The sequence below is a fragment of the Tasmannia lanceolata genome, unplaced genomic scaffold, assembly GCF_043159265.1.
Source record: "Tasmannia lanceolata isolate RefF3 unplaced genomic scaffold, GAP_Taslan_0.1 ptg000018l, whole genome shotgun sequence".
In the NCBI taxonomy this organism is placed as follows: domain Eukaryota; kingdom Viridiplantae; phylum Streptophyta; class Magnoliopsida; order Canellales; family Winteraceae; genus Tasmannia; species Tasmannia lanceolata.
The window spans coordinates 26148313-26172632 of record NW_027518695.1 but is presented as its reverse complement, the minus strand read 5'-3'; the positions used below and the strand labels follow the sequence as shown (position 1 = coordinate 26172632).

Genomic DNA, 24320 nt, shown 5'->3' with positions numbered 1-24320 from the left:
TGCTAAACATGGCAGAGGCATAAGAGTGTCATCAGGGATAAAGTGCTCTCAAACTTTGGGACTTCACCACTTGGGACTAAGAAAGAACCCTATTTTTGTGTTTCCTATCATGCCATATAGCATACTAATTCAGGTAAAAATTTAAAAAAAAATTACCTCCAACACTTGGATCATGGTTCTACTTTTTTTAGGTTTCACCAACTGACCTTATGGTAAGTGTGAAAACCCTTAATTTGTCTTAATGAATTTCATCAACCAAAGAGCTCAGTTGAATAAAAAAAAAATGAACATATTTTAAAAAAGGCATGAAGTTTTTGCTAAGCAAGAGGGGAGTTTTTTTGGGGGGTAAAGCAAAATTATATGACAGATGGATTTAGATTTCCATTGAAATGCATGGGTAAAGAAGTATAGCAGGGCCCATCTATTTGAATGATCTAAACCACTCATTTGTTGGCCACGCCCCAAAAATCTTCTCCATTTGATGATCCTAACCCTCTTATATATTTGGTATAAAATGGACAGCTCATAAAGTTCAAAAATGATGGTATCGAGAGCTCCACAAATGGTTGGGTTATGATCATCCTACTGGGAAGATTTTTGGCCCAAAGAAATAAATGGTTTAGGCCCAGTTTGTTTTGGATTTTGGACTAAAAATTAAACATAATTTTCAGTCCAATAATCAGTCAATTCTCAAAATCCAAAACAAACAGGGCCTTAGGACTCTCAGTCCATTAATATGACTTCACCTCCATTTTTGTTAGGACTCTTTGATAAGGACTGGAAGGCAGGTGGCCATAAGAGAACATTACTTAAAGCTTAGACAGCAAAAGGTTTGAAATTAGTAAATACACATTGGGTCCAAATGACAAGAGAGAACTAACACTGTTCAGTTTGGTCAAGCTAATTTCCAGTTCTCACCATACAACACACTTACTGAGTTTACTGAGTCTTGAGCTTGCTTAGGCTTTAGACTCATCACAGGTTTGAAATATTAAATGTCTCTGAACCACATCTTCAAGCCCAAAACTAAGAAATTAAATTATCCCTGATCAAAACATTATTCAAATATGACTTATGAGGAGAACTTACCTTTGGGCCTTCGGGGTCGCATATCTAGAACAATTTGTAGATGATAGGAACTAGTGCTTAATCCATATAATCCCATCCCAACCCTCATATATGAGAGAAGTTTTTTTATATATCAGCAACTTTGTAACTATGCTTTCCACCTCGTGCATTAAGGTTCAGTAATCAGACCAGATCGATCAGAACCAAAATTTGGGATTGTCCCAAATGAACTGAATTTCTTTCATCCGTTTGTAGGGCGTATTAGACTAAACATCTATAAGTAACTCCCAGAATTTAAGTACCTGTACAGCTTTGCAATTTCATTCCCTAATTATCCCAATAATTCCTTAGCTGTGACATATGAAGAAGAAGCTCATCTCTGCCTAAGCCTGTAACACTGCTAGTCATGATCCATGGCGGAGGTTCACTGTAATTTTTCCTGATCAGCTCCTGGAAATCTCTAATGTTCTCATCGGGCCGCTTTCCTTTGCCCCCCTTCATTTTATCGCACTTAGTGAATACAAAAGTCATTCCAATCTAAAATGCCACATGGAAAATCATGGGAAAAAAGAAGGATTCGTGATTTGATGCGTCAAGATCATCAAAACCTGACTTATTCATAAAAAATAAAATAAAAAGATAGATATAACAGGAAGACAGAAACGTACATTGTTGCGGCCAAGCCAATTAGCACAGTCGAGGTCAATCTTTTGTGGTGGAATGCTAGCATCAACAAGAAGTAAGACAGCAACCAGAGTTTCTCGGTTCATAAAGTACCCTTTGGTGAATGAGGACCAATCCGTTCGAGCAGATTCAGGAGCATTAGCAAATCTGCAGCAGATTCAGGAGCATTAGCAAATCTGCATGCAAAAATAGTCTGATCGAGATATTGTAAAACTGCACGACTCAAGTAGCAGGGCTTTTATTTTTGAATTTTTTTTTTTTTAAAGTATCAGGGCTTGCTAGCTAAAAAGTTTGACACATTAGAGAAAAACTTATGCATAAGAGTAACATCTGGTGCTGGGAATCTGTTTATAGATCATCATGAACTTAGAAAGGTACCAAGAGCATTGGTTCTTGTGGTATGATTCTCACTTAGGGCGTGAAAGGTCCCGTGTTCAATTCTCGGAATGCCCCATAAAGTAATTTATATTTAAAATATGGAGAAAGAAACAATAAGACAAAAATGAGAAGCTATGGGACATCCATCAGAACATCTTTGCTTTTGCTTACTCCGTGTCAAAACTGAAGGTGATTCTCTCTCTTACTGTTAAATAATGATAGTTCAGGTTTCTAGTAGTATTCACGGACTAATAAGATGTCTACGCTTACAGAGAGAAATCCCAGAAAGAACAGTTAGGCACCAAATTAACAGAAAAAATTTCCAGCCAAACTCAACAAAGGCTCAAACGAAGAAACACAATAACAAAGGTTTTTACGTTGTTTGTTCTCGACAATGCTTACATTCACAGGCTAATCTCTTCTTGCCACCCAGTTGAGTTGGCTTCCTGATTAAGATAATCTAGCAATGCATTTACGCCCCCCATCTGACCATCGGTTTGGGGATGATTGCTGGTTGAGAAATTCAAATCAGAATCCGTCAGTCCAAAGGGAGCAGTCCGGAATCTGTCCGTGAACCGTGTGCCTTGGTCACTCACAATGTCCTGAGGTAATCTCCAATTGTTGGCCACATTCTTGTAAAAGAGTCATGCCACCATATAGCAGAGCAAGCATCCTGTGCAGGAATGAAGACGAGATACTTTCAAAATGTGTCGACTACCACCATGATCAACCAAAATCCTTTGCCTTTAGGCAAATCTATAATGGAAGTCCATAAAAATGCTCCTCCATGACCATTTTTGAATCAGCAATGGGTCCGAGAGACTTGCAGGCTTTCTCCTATTGATCTTGTCTTGTTGACAAACCATGCATGTTTTCACATACAACTCCACATCTTGACCAATTTATGGCCAATATTAGCTTCTGGCCAAGAGTGCAAGGGTTCTCTCTTGGCCAGGATGACCATCCCAAAGAGCATTAATACATTATGTGTCTCCTTCAACAACTCCCTTTGTAATCCACCACTTTAAGGAAGGTAGATCATCCCTCCTTTGGAATAAAAGAGTCCTTCATCTACAAGAACCGTCGAAAAGTGACTTGACATAGAAGTTTTGCACATACTGCGTCATTTTGCATCTCCACCTTGAAGAGTGGTAGGAAATTTGACTCAATTGCGCTAAATACAGCCATGATTTCCTCCACATGCTTATGACTTAAGTGTGTCAACTATCTGGTTGTGCCGCCCAGGCTTGTGTACCAACGTCATGTCGGACTCTGCAAGAAATTTCTGCCACCGAGCTTGCTTAGGGGAACACTTCTTTTGTCGTAAAGTAATATGTCACCATGTTATCTGCTCGAACAATGAACTTGGTGACAAGGAAGTAGTGGCCCCACTCGTAAGGAATGCACCACTGCAATCATTTCCCTCTCCTGAACAGGGTAGAGTGTATCTTTGTTCGGCTTCATTGAGCTTTCAACTTTTCTAGTCAATGGGGTGTCTTTTCTGGAGTAGTACTCCCCCAATGTATTGATCAAATTATCAAAGGCATCGGTGGGAAATTCAAATGACAACTCAAATTCTGCAAGTTTCAGAAAAGGTTCCGAGGCTTACCCAGAAATACAGCATCACACATAGGGACAAGGTGTCGCCCTCAGTATGTATAGGACAACCCAAAGAACCTCCCTACAACTTACAAGTCTACACCCTCTACTTCGAAATGTATAATGACTATCTCCACTTCCTCCCCCACCCATCCTTTGCCAGCTTATTAGCTTTTTCGTAGGCAGATCTTAGCACATGCAGAAATTGTGATGTGATCATCCGAATTAGGTCCCTAATTTCTGATATGATACTTGCTAACTTCTAGGGTCCACTAGCATTGTGTGTTGTCCATGCCAACACACTGGCCGAATCTCCTTCAATGATTAGAGGTCCCAATTTAACCATCATGTACCATTTTAAACTCCAAAATAAGCTCTTGCTTCAGCCTCGTTGGCATCACATGTTCCTACTGGTCCCGAAACAGTCATCAACAATATTTTATTGGAACTTTGAAATATGCCACCTATTATTTCATTGAATTTTAGAATGAGTCATTTATGAACCAGCAGGACTATTATTTTTTTGACTTGTAGTCAGATCTACACAGAATTAACACCCTATATATTGGTCAGATTTAACAGAAACCAGAAAAGGACGTGCAACATTGCAGAATTTGTAATTCGAAGCAAAAACTGACTCAACACTCAAAGCTATAGTCCAGATAGATGTGGTTCTGAGCAGGTTTTCTCTTCTGGATCTCTGCACTTTGTGATTCACGGCTGGACTGTCCAGAGTTCAGAACGTGAGCTCTCAATCGATTGTGCACTTAACCGTGAAGTGTGCTGACATTTTCTGAGTCTGAACTAAGTTCGAATCTGTAAAAAAAATTTCAGAAATTTTGGCAGTTGTGTTAGTTCTGTCAGCTACTTCAAAGTTAGAGCAATGTACTCGAGGTACGCAGAAGATGAATCCTCACGGTTTTAACAGAGTAAACTGATCAGCTCTGTATATTATTTCGTTAGTTTTGAATGAATCTACAGATGCAATAGAGCTGAGATGTAATGACTTCTGGACTGTAATTCGAATTGAATGAGATTTAATCCAAGATGAAACAGTTCTACTGATCACAGTTAGTATATAGTCACGTTTTGGTGACAGTTCAGTTCTGAACTGTGCAAAACACGGACAGTAATGTTATAAAACAAATTTTACCAACTGAAACAGTAACCTCAGTTGAAAATATAGAAGAAACCTAGAAAGTTCAATAACCAAAAAGGGGATTTTATGAAGAATGAAAGGAAGAATGATGTGGATTGAAGAAACTCGACTACAAAGGTGAAAGTAAAGAAAATTTACAGACAGTTTCTCCTGAAACAAAAGATACTTGCACTAGCAAGAGATCTTACTAGCAAGGGTTCTCCTACTCATCTATAGAAGTTCTATCCACAGGTCCTAGAACTCCCAAACACACAATTTCTCACAACAACCAAGAATTGTAAATACACAGTCCTGGACCTCTATTTATAGGTGACGATTTGGGCTTCGGGTGCTGTCCAGCTAAGAGCCAGCTGGCATGACAGCTAGCACCAGCTCGCTGCCAGCCATTTGACAAGTCACATTGTGCTGATTTGGTATGGGATTGAAAGCTAAGCTACAGCTCATCGTTAGCTGACGTGGCAAGGTTGTTTCGATGGTTGTCGGCGACAATTTTTGCGGCTACCTGATGAAGTGGGACAAGTTAAGATTGTTTGGGCAGTATTCTACAATATATACACGTCCAATCACGCTACGTACGTGCGCCAACTTAACCCAGGTTCTCTTCTTCAACCACTCGGAATAGAGCGCTTTCGGATGTGCGAAAGTGCACAACACCTCCGCTTCTTTTCTATTGGCCAATTCCGTGCCTACATTAGCTTGTCTCTTCCCCACGAAATGAGATCTATTTTGATTTCTAGAGATATTCTTCCCCAACTCTTCTCTTTCTCTTTGAAAATTCTGATATTTTCCCCCTTCCATAGAGAATTTATATGGTGGCCGACAGTGAAAATCACAAAGGCAGAGTGTCCCTTGATTTTTTATCTAAGTGGGAAGTCGAAAAATGAGGTTTGACCAAGATCAAAAATCAAGGGGCAGAGTTTTGACACTACGACCTTGTGATTTTCGCGGTCGGCCACCATATAATTTCTCCCTTCCATATATGCCGATTAGTTCATAAGGTGCTAATTTCCACCGAGTTCTGACATGCTTCACCAGAGGGTCCACATTTCCAGTGTAGCAATAACTTCATGATAAACCTTTGGAGCACTGAAGAGAAACCAAAACACCTGATAATGTTCTCCCAAAGTCTATAAGAGAGTGGGCACCGAATCGTTAGATGATCTAATGTCTCTTCCTTCGTCTTGCAAAACACGCACCTGCTGATGAGCTACATCTTTTTACTATTAAGGTGTTCGAATGTATTGATCTTCTAGTTCACCAACGTCCAGGCAAAGGCACATAGCAGGGCAATGGATTTCAAACTTTTGCACAATGCGATTATTTCCTATCCTCTGAATTCAACCTGTAGAAAAGAGATCGAGCCTTACATTGGGCATCAAGGGTCCACAAACCCACACTCTACAATCAGATAATGAGGGGGGACCATAAGATAAGAAAGGTGTCCAAGCAAAGAGGAAAGGCCAACTCACAACCTTTAGGTTTCGCCTAAGCTTAATGTCCCAAGTCAACCCCCCCCCCCCCCCCCCCCTCCCCCCCAAATCTGTGTAGTCCAAGACTCTAGCCTCTCTAGTATAAGTTCGGAAATGCATGACACAAATGAGACTCTCCAAGCCATAGATCTACCCAAAATCTTTCCTCATACCCCCACTATAAATCTAACAAATGACTCAAATTGGACTCTACAGAGCCAAATAGATTTCCATCCACCCGAACCTTTTCCTAACACTGGGTACCTACTCTCCCAATCCCCCATTGACGCCCATACTAATCCCCAATGATCTTACACCATAATGTATTTTTCTCTTTGTCTTATCTCCATAACCATTTCCCCAACAAGACTTTGTTCCTCAATCTTACTTTACCAATTACTAAAGCCCCATGATTTTTCGATCGCACACTACGAATTATGACATCTCATCAGGTCCTTAAGGAGCCCTTTGGATACGCGGATTTTGGAATCTTGGAATTCCTCAAAATCCTAGATGGGAGACGAGAGAAGAAGGAGACCATCCGTTACACTTCTCTTTAGAATCATGGATTTTAAGTAAGAAATCCAGGTTTTAGAAATCTCTACCCCATCCTGAGATTTCTAAAACCTAGAAACATGGGATGATCTCCCACTCTCTTGCTGATAGAAGAAGGGCGAGAAATCAGAAAATGACGGCTGGTCTCCCTCTCTAGTCTCCCTACGATTTTGAGGAAATTCAAGACTCTAAAATTCGCATATCCAAACGGACATCAAGTATTCAAGTCTTGTTCTCTTCCCCGATTGGAAAAATTTATCTTCAGGCCCGACGATAGTTCAAACCATTTAAGCACTCTTTTTGGGTTTCCCACAGATTCCAAATTATCCTCCATGAATATTGGTGTGTCATCTACAAAATGTAAGTGACAGATAGATTGCGAGTTTCTGCTTTATCTTTATGCCATTTTAAGAAACCTCTCTCTTCTACCTTAGATATGGAAATATTGATGCAGGAGCATCTCCTAGGAATTTAGATTAGGATTTTCTAATCTTTTCTCATTTCCCTCATTTTCCATCTTGTTTAATTCAAGATTAAAATCAAATTAGGGCTTCTTGCATCCCCTTGCAAGAATCGAGATTTTCCACTGGAGATCCGATCATTTTCTGGCGAATCCGACACCGCTTCTACCCCCACTTGCATCAAGTGGTATCAGAGCTCAGCCGCAAGAATTCCTTAATTCTTGCCGGACTTGGAATAGAAAAAGAAAATCAAATCAAGAAATCGTTTCAATCATGTAGATCAGTTCCGGATCGGGCGCAACTCTCGTGAATTACCATTGTTGTTGCAATCGCAACATGTAGATGATTTTATAGCTATTAAATCCATCTTCTGCATTAAAAAATCCTTGACATTTGGCAATGAGCTGTTGCTTAAAAGCTGGAATCTTGGGGTTTAAAGCTGAAACCTAAATTCTTCTGGTTCGATCAACGAAGTTGCTTCAATTGTGGTTGCAAGCCCTGGAGAAGGACAGGTTAGAAGCTATTTTGTGAAGAAAATAAAAGATCTGCAAAAAGTTTGCAAAAAGTGCAAGTTCTATCTTAGGAATTTCTTGGTCAATTTCGGCTAAGTTTCTCCTGAAAACTCTTTCTCTGTAAGTAATCTTCTCGCATTTTAAAATTTCTGCTTAAAAAAACTCTAAAAACTGGTGTGATCTAGTCAGTAAAGAGCTGCATAGTTCAAAATCTTGTGTATTTTCTGTTCTCGGCTTAGAGCAGCAAGAGTCAAAGAAAAATGAAACAGATCTGGCGGCTGTATGTTTGTTTTTGTGATCTGAACCATAGTTATTGGAAACTCCTTGGGAGGGTGGGAAACCCGTTTCCCCCAAAATGCGTTTCTCACGGGTGGGAAACTCGTTTCCCCTAAAATGTGGGAAACGCGTTTAGGAAACTTTCCGAAACATGATACAAGATTGGAGAAATGTTTTTGAAATGCATGGGAAACTTATGTAAATCATGTGTAAACACGTTATAAACGTATGCAACACTCGTATTAAACGCATGTGAAACGTGTAGGAAACATGTGTGGAAATTACAAAAATCATTTTGGAAAAAATAGATCATTTCCTAAGACGTTTGTCATACGAATTTCTATTGTTTTCTCGTTTCTCGTTTCCCCTGTATTTTTTCATGCGTTTCCCATTTCCGTTTCACGTTTCGTTTCCCGAATTTGTTTCCCACCCTGGTAACTATGATCTGAACACAAGAACGAGAATCTTAGCTCAGTTCTTTTTTATGAAGAATCCTAGCTCAGTTCTACATTACATACGGTTCTGTTAATTGAATTGAGTAAGTGTTTAAGATCCTTTGCATGCCTTTCTACACATGAAAATTTCATTTTCCTGTTGAATTTGGAGTGATCCTTTAAAATCCAAGTGATCGGGCATGAATCTTGTTTTGATCATACAATCGAATAGTCTGTGACTGATTTTGTGGTTAGACTTCATTCACAGAGCCTCCAAATACATGACCATCGGCTGAAATTTGGAGGACAAATTTTGGATCACATAATCAGAAATCTATTACTTCCTTTAGATCCAGATGATTTTTTTTGTCAATTGGCTTGGTATTGAATATATGTTGTTTGTCTAAAGTCACATGCTAAACACATACAAGCAGGCATGTTAGCATGTGACCTCTTCATAAGGACCGGCGATTGAAAAAAAATTCTATGTTGCTTGACGACACGACAATTGTTATGGAAATTCTGGAAATGCACATGCAAGCTGTTTGTCTAAAGCTGTGAGAAAGACAACAAATTCTGCCTCTTGAAATGTCTTGAAATTTGAGGCTGCAGATTAATATTTGTCACTCAAATACAGAGAGGAGTTAAGTTGTGCATACACATACACTACATCAGTTCATGGTGTTAGCATCAGAATCAGAGATCCAATGCAGCAGTTGAAAGAAAAATATAGATAGTGACTCATGTAGGAGGATATTTGGAAGTGTGATTAGCTACATTGAAATTTTCAATTTCAAGAAAACTTTCTGTTATATTTGTCACAAGGGCTGCCTTTCTGTTGTTGAAAATCAAGACTCGGCATTAGTAGGCATTGGGACAGAATTTTAACTCTTTACTTGCAGCTCTCTTCCATTCATCGGAGTAGAGTTAGTTGCTCAGATCCTACGTACAGAGCTGAGCAATCCCTGATCCAAGCTCAAATGGTTCGGTACTCTAGCACAATATAGCAGGGCTCTGCACAAGGAATTTGATGAATTTGCTAATATTCAGAGCCCTTCTTCAGTTTTATTCTGGGATGCTACATTTAATGTGGTAATATTAGTGTGTGGCTCTATCAGAGTTTGATGAATAGAGACTTCATCTGAGCATACTGATGGTAGCTCACTAGAACATCTCTTTCAACTCTGTTGCAAACATCAATCCACATCTACTTGAGTGTCCGTGCAAAATATGATTTTTGCCACTGGCATCTATTTCATTATTCCTGTGATCCTGGATCTGAACATATCATTCTTATTGGAAGCTCCAGATTAAACTCAGGTCCGAGAAGTCTGATAACTGTTCCAGAATTGAAACCAATACGTCTTGTGATCTCCACTTGAGGCTGAATTCAATACAATCCGTAGCCTGCTTCTATCCCTGCTGATTTGGGTTCAAAGGAACTTTAGCATTACAAGGTCAAGTCGAGAGCAACTACTTTCAGTCGACAATGAAAGCATCTATATTCCATCTTCAGAAGCCAATCTTTGCCAGCACTTTCAAGTGGAGAAAGCCATTATGCTTATGAAATCAGTTTCTGCTACAATCCCATAAAGCAATTGACAATCATATCTTATGTTACAGAACCTAACCCTCTTGGTATTTGTTTGAACAGCAACACAGATTTCATCCGAACATTGGCATCTCTTGTTCATTCTCCGACCTGCATCAATTTAGTACCAATTGGAGGTTACAGATCGGGTCTTTCTCATTTTAGCAAATTCAAGAACATGCTCAATAGGAACCAATCCTAAGCGCACACTTCTTACCATTTGAAGACATGGCTATTGTTAGTGTATGTATATGCCTATGGGCATATTGGTCTTTTGTATATCTCTCATTATATATAAATACATAAGGGGGAGACTCCCTAACTCACAATTTCTCACTCATTCTCTTCCCTCACATGGTATCAGAGCACTAGGGTTTTGAATCCCTAGGGACCCCCCATACAAACCCTAACCCCATTTCTTCTTCTTTTTCTTCTTCTCACCTAACCCTAACCTTAACCCATACTTTTCTCTTCTCTTCGCGGCTTCGATCTTATATCCCTCGATTGGTTGTCGTCATCATGTCGTCAAGGGTTTCTTTCATGCCCTATTTCTCATTCATCTCATTTATCTCTCTTCGAAGCCGCAATCCCCATTATTGATTTCTCAGATCTACGCCGCGGCATCATTTCTTTTCCTCTGTTGATTTTCTCTCTTCGATTATTTCATCATGGATAGCCCGGTGATTGAGGATCCCACTCGCGTGCAGCCCTCTGTGGCTTCTGCTCCTCCGACTCGCCTAGCATCTTCCTCTTATATTCCCTCATCTTCTTCGATAGATGGCTCTTTTCCTCCCATGACCACAGTCAGGCTTGATGGTTCCAATTACCTAAATTGGAAAGTGGTTGTGGAGACCTATCTCATTGCTAGGGGGAAGATCTCTATTCTTCGTTGTGATCCCCCTCCTTCCAGTGATCCCACTTATGATAAGTGGGAGCAGGATGAGGCCCTTATTCATACTCTCCTCTGGCAGAGTATGTCCCCTGAGATTGCCGGGACCATGATACACCTTCCCACTGCTCGCCAAGTTTGGGATCATACTGCTACTACCTTATCCGGGAAAGGCAACCTTTCTCGAGTCTATTCCACCTATTCTCAATGGATGAACCTTCATCGCGGAGACACTCCTCTCTCAATCTACTACAGTCAGTTTGTTTCCCATTGCCAGCAGTTAGATGTTCTTATGCCTCTTACCAATGATTTGACTATGGCTGCTCAGCAACGTGATCAGACGTGTCGTTCAATTTCTTGAGACTTTGGGTCATGAGTACATGCATCTCCATCAGCAGATATTTGGATCTGACACGATGCCCTCTCTTCAGGAGGTTTACTTGCGTGCCCAACAGTGTGCTCTTGGTGACTCTATGTCTTAGACTTGCTTGAGGAGATAGGTTATCTTAGAGTGAAACCTGCCTCAATTCCCATGGACTCAAATGTGAAGTTACTACCTGAAGAGGGAAACTTGTTAAATGACTGAGGCAGATACAAGAGGCTGGTTGGTAAACTTATCTACCTTACAGTCACACGCAAAGATATCTCCTTTGTTGTTGGTGTTGTCAGCCAACATATGAGTTCACCTCGTACTTCACACTGGGCAGCGGTTCTTCAGATTCTTCGGTATTTGAAAAGTGCTCCAGATAGAGGGTTGCTATTCAAGAAACATGGACATCAAAAGATAGAAAGGTACACAGATGCAGATTGGGCAGGATCTCCAGCTGATAGGAGATCTACCACAAGATGCTGCACATTTGTGGGAGGTAACCTTGTGTCATGGCGGATTACGAAATAGGATGTTATCTCCAAATCTAGTGCAGAGGCAGAGTATAGAGCTATGGTACATACAAGTGGAGAGCTCATTTGGTTACGTTCTCTCTTGTCAGAGATCGGTTTCTCCCCATCATCTCCTTCTCAGTTATATTGTGACAACAAGGCAGCGATTCACATTGCCACAAATCCAGTCTTTCATGAGAGAACTAAACATATCGAGGTTGATTGCCACTTCATACGGCATTGGATTCAAAAAGGAGAAATATGCACAGTGTTCACTAGATCGGTGGACCAATTAACGGATATGTTTACCAAGCCATTGAACAAAGCCAAATTGAGTGATAATTGTAGCAAGCTAGGAATGTTTGGCATATACATTCCAACTTGAGGGGGAGTGTTAGTGTATGTATATGCCTATGGGCATATTGGTCTTTTGTATATCTCTCATTATATATAAATACATAAGTGAGGGGGAGACTCCGTAACTCACAATTTCTCTCTCATTCTCTTCCCTAACAGCTACAAAGCACACCAAATCCCTTCTCTTAAGTAAGCCTGCTTCCCAAGAAGGGAAGTGGGAGAGATATATGAGAGATGACTATGAGCATGACTTGATACAGAGAGAATACCCTAGACACTCTTCAGGCACGTATTGTGATAGACGGATGGAGATCCCTGAGTTCCATTGAGGAATGGAAGATGAGGAGATGTTTGACTAGATGAACATTGTTGAGGAGGTTTTCCGAGTCCAGAGAGTTCTAGATCATTAGGTACCTTTGGCCGCTTCCAGATTTCGAGGTGAGGCGCGTACATGGTAGCGTAGCCTATTATATCATCGACGGGACATTGACGATCCTCCGATTCAGACATGGGAGGAGATGAGGAAGGTACTTGAGCTTGAGTTGATTCCCTACTATTATCCACGTTTGAGGCGACACAGATCTAGGATGCAGGAGACTATTCCATCACCATCACCACCAGTTCGGCATGTTAGCATTCGGTCTGCTACTTTCAGAGCACTAATGAGATACAGTTGGTGTGGTATGCTTGATCGTGATATGTGGAGATATCTGACTCGATGTTCGCCTCCACGTGTTACTGCTGCTGTTGACGACGATGACAGACAGACCGAGTGTTAGGATACAGTGGAGGAGGTTGTTATTTTAGAGGCAGACACAGATGGTAATGAGCTTAGCATTAGAGACTATGATGATGCTAGTGATGGGTCAGATGTTCCTAGTGATGAGACTTGCAATGATGATCCTATTGTAGAACATACTGAGTCTGAGCCTATTGCCAAGATTGGAGATGCAGAGTCTATGGAGTTGACAGAGATTTCCGTGATGCAGTTGAGATGCCTATAGTTGCAGATGTTACACACGAGAGGCATGAGGACACATACGTTACATATGGCCATACGGTTACCGAGGAGATATTGGAAGATGTCGATCATGTTGTGATAGTACTGCCTATGGCGTTTATAGCGAGTTGGCATGATGAGCCCCTACTATTCTGTCATTTTCAGTCGATCATTGGATTGAGACATATTGCCACTTCCCCATTTCACCACACTTATCAGGATGGACCACTTCTGATAATTCGTATTGTGAGTGACTTTGATGACATCGTACTCCTACTACGAGAGTGGGTCATTTACATATTTGACCCAGCCAAACTACTACGACACTGAGGTTGGTGGGGAACTCGAGGACGAGTTCTTTCAAGAAGGGGAGTTTGATGCAGGAGCATCTCCTAGGACCTTCTACATTAGCCATTGCTCGCTCATTTGGAAGTATGTAGTTTTTCTTGTCTTATACATTACTTGCATGTAGGAGTAGTATGGTTATTTTGATGTTTAGATATCCTTTTTAACCATTTTAACCATAGTAGGGGTATACTTGTCTTTTTACATGTATGGGCTGCCTATAAAAGGCCATTTCCCTCTCATTTGTAGTTAGTTGTTGATTGATTTGAGTTGTGTAGAGATTCTCTTTTTGGGAGAAATTAGAGCAAGATTTTTCTCTTCTCTTTTATCTTTGTGATTTCTTCTTGGAAGTGGAAATTTAGATTAGGATTTTCTAATCTTTTCTCATTTCCCTCATTAAAACCAAATTAGGGCTTCTTGCATCCCCTTGAAAGAATCGAGATTTTCCACCTAAGATCCGGTCATTTTCCGGCAAATCCGACATCGCTTCCACGGCCACTCGCATCAATAGGGGATCCCCTTGCCTTAATCACATCAAACTACCAAAAGAACTTGTTAGTAATCCACTCATCAAGATGGAAAAGGTCGGTGATTTTTAAAATGTTTTGATCCAATTTCTCCATTTAGCCCAAAACCCATCTTTTCTTGAATGAACTCGAAGAAGGACCAATCCATGCAATCATACACTTTCTCCAAATCAACCTTGGCTATGATTCCACTTTCACCTCTTCTTTTGCCTGATATCAATTATTTCATTTGCAATGAGAACCTATGTCACAAATATCTCCGATATTTTCAAAATATAGCGTTTTTATCGTGAGATTTTGATAAAACGACAAAATCCCAAACTAATCCCGAGATTTTAAAAATATAGCGACATTTTCATTTTTATCATAAAATATCGCAATAATATCGCGATATTTTTGCGATATTTTTATTTTATATTTTTTCTGAAATTTAATATTTTTATATATTTTTATATATCTTTAAATAATTTTAATTTTACCGTTTATTTTCCGGTATAAACCCGAAAAAATTAATAAAAATTAATATATCCCGAGATTTTCCCTTGCTGAGAAATTCCCGAGAACGACATTTGTGACATAGATGAGAACTCCTTCCAAAATGTGTTTGCCACCAAACAAAAGCCCCTTGGAATTGCAATATAATTACCTCCATCACTTCTTTTACTCTTATGGATGACAGAATAGTTTTAGATCATAATCTCTATCCTTTTTACTCTTTATATGTCAAGGTGAACGGGCGTGTGCATGGGTGTTTAAATGTTGCATTGTCTTATCTAGTTCGTAAAAGTATATCTTTATATAAACAGGTTATAATAAAAAACAATGAAAGTGCAACATGAAGTCACTCCAAGCATTTACTTCACCTTATCCATAGTATACATAAAAGTTACAGTCAGTTGCAATGGCAACAGATTTCTGCATTTCCCTAGCATAGATAGTCACCAACCTCAAATATCTTACGAGAATATGTATGAATATCTAGCATATTAGCGACATAATCATCAAAACATCTTAACCAACCAATCATAAAATTTTCATAACATAGTACACACATGAATATCTTCAAATTCAATCATCCTATTACGCAAAGTTTGAAATTCATCAGTAATTAAATAATATTGTCACTCCATGTTTTCCAGCACACAACCCTATTTGTTTATCTTTTCCTAAAACTGACAGCATTTCCACCCTCTTTTGTTTGTCATTTCCTAAAAACGAAGTCATTTTCGGGATAAGACAAACATCAGGGGGTGAAAATGCTCGGGAACAGGAAGGAAATATCGTTTCACTATTTATAATCATGGTTTTAAATATCCCCGGAATTTTCCCGAAACGACCGAAATGTTTCGGTTTCCATCCCACCAAAACGACATCCATATGAATACCTTACATGTCATTTTTTATGTGGAAATTCGACCAAAATTGTCGGAGCAACAGAAAATGGAAAGATGTTATGATTTGCATTTCATTCATTACATTAATGTAGAGAATGATATTTGGTAAGCAACATCATTGAACTGAATGGCAAAGTAACCATATTTTATGCCTGGGATGTCAGATCGGCATGAGACTAATGCATGTCACTAGATGTTCGATGACTAGGCCATTATGGATTACTTTCTTGCTTTGTGTTAGTGCATAAGTATGTATTTGTGCTTATTCTAGCGTTTCCCAAAGTTTCATGTTAAAATTTCATCATTTGAATGTCTCTATATCATTTGAATATGTCTCTATACATTTCCGTGATTTTACAAGATTTCCACTGAAATTTCCCCCGAAACCGAAATGTTTCCGTTTCTGTGCCGAACAAAACCAGAACCGAAATTTAAAACCTTGATTATAGTAACAGCAACAATAAGAACAATAATTAAAAAGAATATGTAAAATTGGTTCTAGAATGGATGGGAAACAATGGGTGGAAAAGGCATGTACCCATAACCAGGTAAATCTACAATGTACCAACTCTTGTTGACTAAAAAATGATTTATGAGTTGGGTCTTCCCTGCAAAAAAACATACAACCAAAACCCCAATTCAGCTCAATAACAATCAAACCAAAAAATTCAAAAAAAACAAAAGAAAAAAACAGAACTAATAAAAAAATGGGGATAAGAGAATAAACCAGGTTTCTTTGAAGTAAGCGCGACTTCTTTCTTTCGAACAAGAGCATTAATGAGAGAAGATTTTCCGACATTGGATCGACCGAGAATCGCAAATTCAGGGCGATCGTCCTTAGGGCAATCTCGTGCCCTAGGGCTGCTCTTAACAAATTCAACCTCCTTAATTTGAGAGTGACCCGCGTAGGGTCCGATTATGATGTTGGAGCCAGGGAGAATCATTTCTTCAGTGACTTCATCTCTTTCAATTCCGGGAGGGACAAATAAAGCAGTTTTTATGAATTTGGAGGTGTCTGAAGTTGGTGGTTTTGAGGTGGCAGATAAAGATCTTGCTTGATTGGAAGAGAAGGGTTTAGGGTTTTGTAGGAAGGAAAGAGAGATGGGTTTTTGGAAGGAGAGAGGGATGGGAGGAGAGAAGGAATAGAGGGAAAGAGAAGAATAGAAAGAAGATGTTTGGAGATGGAACAGGCGATTTCTCAACAGCATTTTTCAGAGAGATAGAGAGAGAGAGAAGAGAGGTTTTGTTGGGATGGGGGTGGGTTGGAAAATAATGAAATATCTAAAAATTACTGATATTGATAGTACCATGTATTGATAATTGCACTAAGTGACCTTGTCTTTTCTTAATTTGCTACTGAGAGATTTATTGGAGATTGTGATAACCTTTGACAGCTGGTTAATTAGTGAAAGACTAGGTGAGTTAGTGTAATTATCCAATATCAGTGGATTGTCTTTTGTTTCTTAATTTGCTTCATGGAGCTCTTTTTTTCTTTTTCTTTTTCAGAAAGTGTGATAACCTTAGACAGATGGTTAATTAGTAAAGGGCTTAGGTGAGCTAATGCAATTATAAAAACACGGTAGTGCCAATCATAGTAAAGGTTTTAAATTTCGATTTCTTTCCGTCCTCGAAGCTGAAATTTTTTGCCCAAATCAAATTAAATAATATTTTATCTAAATTTCAGCTGAGATTTCGAGAAAATATATAATAATATATAAAATCGAGATTTTTGGGTAAAATCCCTAAGGCTCTGTTCACTTGTTTTCCCGAGAAAGGAAAGGAAAGGAATCTGACGTGGCAAAATTGAAAGGAAAAGAAAAGAAACTGTGATTTTCCCTTGCTTTCTCGCTGTTCACTTGCCCAGAAAGCGAGGGAAAATATGCAGGAAAGTTATTTTCTCGTTGTTCACTTGCCCATAAAGCAAGGAAAAATATGCATGAACCCATATTAAACATATTTTGCACAAGATTTTCTTTTTTGCATTAAATGCTACCATATAAACAACACGTACATAGTATGATCCACCAACAGAAATTAAACATAAGTTATAACATTTTTACCAAAGTCTTGGTACACCCAAAATATAGATATACACACATTAGTTCATATATAAACGGTTCAATAAAAAATACATAAACATCACGAAGCCAAACGGCGCAGAATGCGCCCCAACATCTCCACTCGATCCATCTCGTCCAGAGAAAAGAAGGCCTCAGCTTCCTTCTGATGCCCGTGCAGGTGAACATAAGCATCAATGAGCTCACCTCTAGCGAAACCATCAATCAACACGGCATCTTTAAGGTCAGGGAGGCTGTGTACCTCGGCAGTAGTAATTTTGGCATCAGCAACCATTTTAATGCCCAGTCTGCACATAAAACCATAATGTGAGTCAACATTCCTTATAAACAAGTGGAAAAAAAAAGTCTAAAATGCTACTATCATAGGTACTAACCCCGCACCAATGGCTAACCCCCAAAAACCAAGGAACACTGTGGATGTCCTCTTCACGCTTGTCTTTCAAATCCTCATGACGCTCAATATATGCATTTAAGGCTGCTTCTGCCTCCTTCCTTGTGACATAGGAGCGATAAGATGCTCCACTATACCTGTTCACTTGAAGGTGACAGTCTGCCCAACTGTCGAATATGCCCACCTGTCGTCCCTTGAAAACCACATAAAACTTATCCTTCGCCATTACCTGGTACCACATAAACAACAAATAAGCAATTTTTCCAACAACAAATGATAGATAAACAATGTTTACTTAAATGAGAGGCAAATATCATCCATAGATAAACAACGTTTAGCCAAAGATCCCAATCTTCACATAAATCTAATATATCTAAACATTACACCCGTCCATAAAACCAATAGTTTCATCAAACTATTACACCCATAGTTCCATCCACAAAACCTAGTTCCATCGATAAAACCTGTAGCAAACATAGAAATTACATAAACAGATCTCAACCCAGCACACCAAATGAGTATCTATAAAAATGGTACACCGCAAAGAAAGGAATATAAGCTACAGTTCCAACAAAGTACACATAAAAAATGTAAACACAGGTGCACAATTGTTGTGACTATGTTGTTTCCTAACGACGACGACGTGCTTGGAAATCATTCCACATCTGATCCATGATTGTGGTTTGAATGTTACGACCTTCCCTTAAATCCTCGGCCCTGGCCATAGGAGGAGGAGGAACATGTCCTTCCTCCTCTTCCTTTTCAGGTGGAAGCAATGCCAGCTCATCGTCAACATCCTGAATGTAGGCATCGTCAGGCATCTCCCTCCTAATGTGGTTGTGGACGCAGCAACAGGCCAACACTATGTCAATCTGCTTGTCATATGAGTACATGGGTGCTGAATTTAATATGCCGAATCGCTTCTTCAGGACACCAAAAGTTCGCTCGATTACATTCATCGCCGAAGAATGCCTTTGGTTATACAACTCATCGGGTTTTGTAGGTCGGCGCCCTCTAATCTGATTGAGATGATAACCAATACCTCATATTGGAGTTATAAAATGGGACAGGCACGGATACCCGGCATCACCAAGGTAAAACTTTCCTACAATCAAAGAAATGATTATACTTAAATTAGCTATGTACTACGGGAACTGCATCGGTACAAACGGAATAATAAGGTAACTATTACCTGGCAAAATAGGAATCTCGTTCTGCTTTGATATGGCAGATGCTAACACCACTCACGATGCCGACCCCTCCCACCCACAAAGGACGTACGTAAACTTTAGGTCAAAGTCGCAACAGGCTAGGACATTTTGGGATGGGAAGTGCTTACGACAAATATATCTTTTCTGAATATCCTGAGATACTTTTGCAGGAATGTGCATCCCGTCAATTGCACCGATACAATCCTATAATATGGATATTCAGATGTCAACCATCACTGTGAACATGCCTCAATTACTAACAACCTACAGTCGAAATACGTAGCGATCGTAAACGTACCTTAAAGTAAGGCATGAAATTAGGATTATCAAGGATTGCTCGTGATGTCTCCCCTGATGGACGTACTATGAACATGTATTGCAGAATGAGAACAGCATCGAGAACCTTATTAAAATACTTTGAAACAGTTGCCTCAGACCTTCTTGTGGTTGCCCTAACAGTACGATTCCTTTCGTTGTGTGCAATCACACTTAAGAAAATCATAACTTGTTCCTCAATAGTACAATGAATTGTGTCTTCCAGCAAGGTAGTGTTTCTGAAAAGGCCCACGAAGGTGCGGAAGCACCGAACATCCATACGAAGAAGAGCAACACAATGGTCCTCTGCGTTCGTGATACGTCTAACAAAGGTCATACGGGTTAGGTACCCGCTTTCGTAAGGTGCTCTTGTAATATTCTGCTCTAGGTATAATCGAACCCTAAGGGTAATTGCAGTCGTCATAGAGATTACTATAGCTGCAGCTCGAAGAATCAACATGTGCCTATCTGCTGGCTGTCGAGGCATGATGGTAATCCTACCAAATACTAAAAAAACACATCATTGAAGATAAGAACCCAACCGCCAAAGACACCATAACCACAGTCACAACAATTGAAATAAAACTCCCACATCCACCAACAATCATCCACAACCACCCAACAACCACCCACAAACAACCATCAACCACCAAACAACCACAATCAACATCAACACCTCGGATCCACCAAGAAACCAAAAATATATCCCCAACCCTGATCAGCACCTCAGATCCACCACCAAAAATATACATCCCCAACCCACATTAGTACCTCAAATCCACTACAAAAAAATGCATCCCCAACCAAAACACCATATATCAATACCCACATTAACATTCAACCACCAAAACACCAATACATCAACACCCAACCACCGAAACAACCAACCACCAAAACATCCATACATACAGTAACATCCAACCACCCAAACAGCCATACATCAACACCCAACCATAACATCAATTATAAATCAACACCCACAAACACAAGTGTAAAATAAAAAAATAGCCACATATGAACAAAGCCCCCAAAAATATTATATAATCAAAAAATCAGAGGCAGGCCTACAGAGAGAGAGGTAAACGAGAGAGAGGAGGCATGCGAGGCAGAGATGAGAGAGAGAGAGAGAGAGAGAGAGAGAGAGAGAGAGAGATCATACCAGAAACCCACAAAAAATCAGATTCAGATCATACAACAGTGACCCTAAAAAAATCAAATTCAAATCAGATCATAAAATAGTAACCCTAAAAAAAATGAAACCCAAAACCCTAATCTCAAAATCAAGCACCAAAAAAAACTCCTAATCTAGAGAGAGGGAAGGAGAAAAATAAACCCTAATACATGGGAAAACGAGTTTAAAGAAAAAATAAACCATCAAACCAAAACACAAAAATGGCAGAGAGAGACACACATACCTTTTCTGTCCAAAAAAACGTGGCTCAAGCAAGATCGCTGGAGTGCTGACGAGAGACCTGCAAAAACAGAAAAATGAGAGAGATGGGCGGCGAGAGAGAGAGAGAGAGAGAGTAGGGAGTTTTACCTTTGCTCGCCGGAGATTTGCGAAATCACTCGCCGGAGATTTGCGAAATCACTCGCCGGAGAAGACGATTGAGATGAGACCGTAGCTAGGGTTTTTTTCAATTGCAGATGGGAGGTCTCGTGAGTTTACTCATGACACGGGCTTGATAAATTGTCTCGCGCCTGAGAGAAAATCACTTTCTTGTGGTTTTGATGGGAAAACAAAACCTTTCAATCTCGGGAAAATGCATTTCCACGTCTTTTTTTCGGAAATAACACGTCGGATAAATTGCTTTCTCAGGAAAGAAAGAGAACAGCGCTATTCCGTCTTTCTCGGGAAAAAAATGCCTTGTTTTCCTTTCCTTTCAATTCCCAGGAAGACAAGTGAACAGAGCTCATTGTTTTCTAGCTGCAGGAAAAGAAAAGAAAGGAAAAGAATCTGACGTGGAAAATTGGAAAAAAGAAGAAGAAAAGAAACTGTGACAAAATTTCTTTTGTGAGAAAATTCTGTTGTTCACTTGGCCGAGAAAGGAAAAGAAAGTATGCAGGCAAAGTGGTTTTCTCAGGAAAGTGATTTTCTCATCCTTTTGGTGAGAAAATTTAGAGGTAAAGTGCAAGAAAGTTGGTTTTCCACGTCATTATTTATATTTTCCACCTGTGTAATTCAATTTTCCCGAGAAAACGAGTGAATGGCGGAAAATGTCAAATCATGTCCAATCACGGGAAAATTTGGCTTACTTTCTTCTCCTTTCCTTTCTCAAGAAGGCAAGTGAACAGCGGTAAGGGGAAACAAAATCGATCGAAATCTCAACCGAAATTTTCTACCGTTTCGTGTATACCCAATTTCGATTTCGTTCTCGACCGAAAACCCAAAATTTCGGTCCGAATAAAGCTCATGCCTAGCTACCATGAATTTCTTTTAATGTAAATTAGTTACTCAAGTGGTGAGAGAGGGTTAGGGCGGGTGTGTGGAGAGACTTGGGAGGGTACGAATGAGCAGAGTGTGAGAAGTTGCTAAAGAACAAAGAAAAAATCAGTCATATTTTGGGTGGAGTATATTGTGTCTTGGTGTTTCAAGCTTTTCTTACCCTCTCCTCCCTCAGTCCATGTAGTGTCTATCCATCTCCTACCTTCCCTTACCACTGTGTGAGCTAATATTCCAGGAAAAACAATTCATGGTAGCCAAAGGTGCCCAAGGCAGAGAATTATTTTACTGTTTTTTAACGATTTCTCATGCTTTCTCCATGATTTCCCCAAACCTGCGCTCTCAAATCTTTCCCCCTCCCTCTTTCATAAGTCCTCTTTTACAAATGGGCCCACAAATATACCATGGAATAACTTTTCATGATTGCCAAACATGCACTTAAGAATCGCGAGGAGTGAGATTTTAAACAATAGTGTGTTCTATTGAGAGAAGAAATAAATTGGCCAACTTCAGCTAATCAAAAATTCTGGAAAATATGAAAAAAAAAAAAAAAAAACTAGGGCCAGATAAATGGATGGTGCACAAAATTTGATTCTTGTCAACAGTATGAGGGCAAATTGGTAATTTCAATTACATTATTTACTAATTTTTAATCTCGTGTTGGTAATACAATTTATTGAGTATAATTAATTACCAAAATATTACCCATAAATCACCAACACATAGTAGTTATTTCATCCATGGAAAACTTGCTATCCTCTGTTCACATATAGAACAGCCTCAATGGATAGAATCTACCATACAAGTAGGGTAGCCACTCCCAGGAATTCAATCAAGATAAAATTATCCAAGTATGGTAGCCAATCCCATGAACAGCTTATACTAGAGGCAATAACTACTTCACTTAGTAGGGTAAACCATACAAACAGGTAGTTAATACCAAGGGTTTATTACAAATAAAATTATTAAAGCAAGGTAGCCAATCCCTAGAACAGCTTATCCAAGGATTTCTATCCAGTGAAGAACAGCCCCAATATGTTGCCTGAAAGGCTATGGTTAACAGTAGATTTATAATTTTGCTACTACACACTAAAAATGTGTGGCCAAAATGTTGAATTTCATTTCTACGACAGATGGTAAGTATCAAGACAAAAGACTGAAGGAATTGAAGCATACAGTAAAAAAACGTCTAATACACCTATTTCCAGAAAATCACATATTTTCTCTGACCAGTCATTACACCTATTTCCAAAATTAACCCTCAAGACAGTAACAGAGCAAATAAAAACATTGCTTAATCATTCACTCAAACATCAACCAACTCAACATCTATGAAACAACCAACTACTCCAAAAGCTTAAGCCGTTAGAGATGGCTTTATTTTATCTTTTATACTTAAACAATCCCCATCATGTGTGGCCCCTCTTTTAGGGTTGGCCTACGTGTGGCACATGTGGCCCCTCTTTTTTTAGATAGCCATTGCATGTGAATTATTAATATTTTTGGGTTTTGCTAATGAGTGCCCTTAGCGAATGTGTTTTTACACACGTTTTGAGAATGTTTTGGGATTTTTATCAACCATTTAAGACTCATTCATTGCAATAAGTGTGAAAACTTAACTAGCGAAACCCTTTTTAATATCAGGGAGGTTTGAAGGTTTGAAGTCAGGACCTTTGCTTTGATACCATGTGAAACAACAAATTACTCCAAAAGCTTAAGCCGTTAGATACGGCCTTATCGATTGAATCTTTTATATTTTAACAACATCACGTACAAAAATACAAGCCGCGTTGTGTTCCGGTATCTTTGTTACTTCTTTGGACCCATACCTGCATCATGAAAAAATTGAATTACATGTAAAGATCGGAAGGAAATAGCAGTAGTAGACTACGTAAAAAAAATTAGAGAGTAGGGGTAAAAGACAAGATCAAGATCTTAATTTAGAGATTACATACCCATCGATGGTGCGTTAATGAGCCTTCTTTTGTCACCAACTCATGTCTGGGGATATACATACATACATGAAATTAAAAGGTGGGGATTTGCTAGGGACCATCGCAGAAGGCATTTCACAGACCAGTCGTTGATGCAGTTCAAATCACAAAGCTAGACGCAGGTGTTCGAATCTTGTCTCCAAGCTCTCTATCATTCATCTTGTCTCAAGATGAATTAAATGAATAAGACAAAATGTAAACCTATGTGGCTGCTCTATCATGCAACAACCGGTCCGCAAAATGCCTTATGCGATGGTCCCTAGCAAATCTCTAAAAAGCATACCCTAAAAACTTTTGGGGAAAATGAAATT

The 24320-nt window shown here is 39.4% G+C and overlaps 2 protein-coding genes across 3 annotated transcripts; both read right to left on the bottom strand.

Moving 5' to 3' along the window:
• Window positions 1-789: 789 nt before the first annotated feature.
• EMB2001 (P-loop containing nucleoside triphosphate hydrolases superfamily protein) lies at window positions 790-16844 on the bottom strand. Of its 2 annotated transcripts, none has more exons than XM_077360919.1 (4): window positions 16305-16844; window positions 16116-16185; window positions 1737-1899; window positions 790-1605 (listed from the first exon to the last, which is right to left on the bottom strand). In XM_077360919.1, exons 1-4 carry the CDS (start codon window positions 16783-16785, stop codon window positions 1396-1398), a joined length of 924 nt encoding a protein of 307 aa, XP_077217034.1. In that variant the 5' UTR covers window positions 16786-16844; the 3' UTR covers window positions 790-1395. The 2 variants fall into 2 exon arrangements, with proteins under 2 accessions (XP_077217034.1, XP_077217035.1); XM_077360920.1 differs by having other exon boundaries at window positions 790-1563.
• A 2446-nt stretch (window positions 16845-19290) lies between these two features.
• On the bottom strand, window positions 19291-20059 carry LOC143850229 (uncharacterized). Its single transcript, XM_077359496.1, has 2 exons — window positions 19556-20059; window positions 19291-19461 (listed from the first exon to the last, which is right to left on the bottom strand). Exons 1-2 carry the CDS (start codon window positions 20057-20059, stop codon window positions 19291-19293), a joined length of 675 nt encoding a protein of 224 aa, XP_077215611.1.
• Window positions 20060-24320: the final 4261 nt, after the last annotated feature.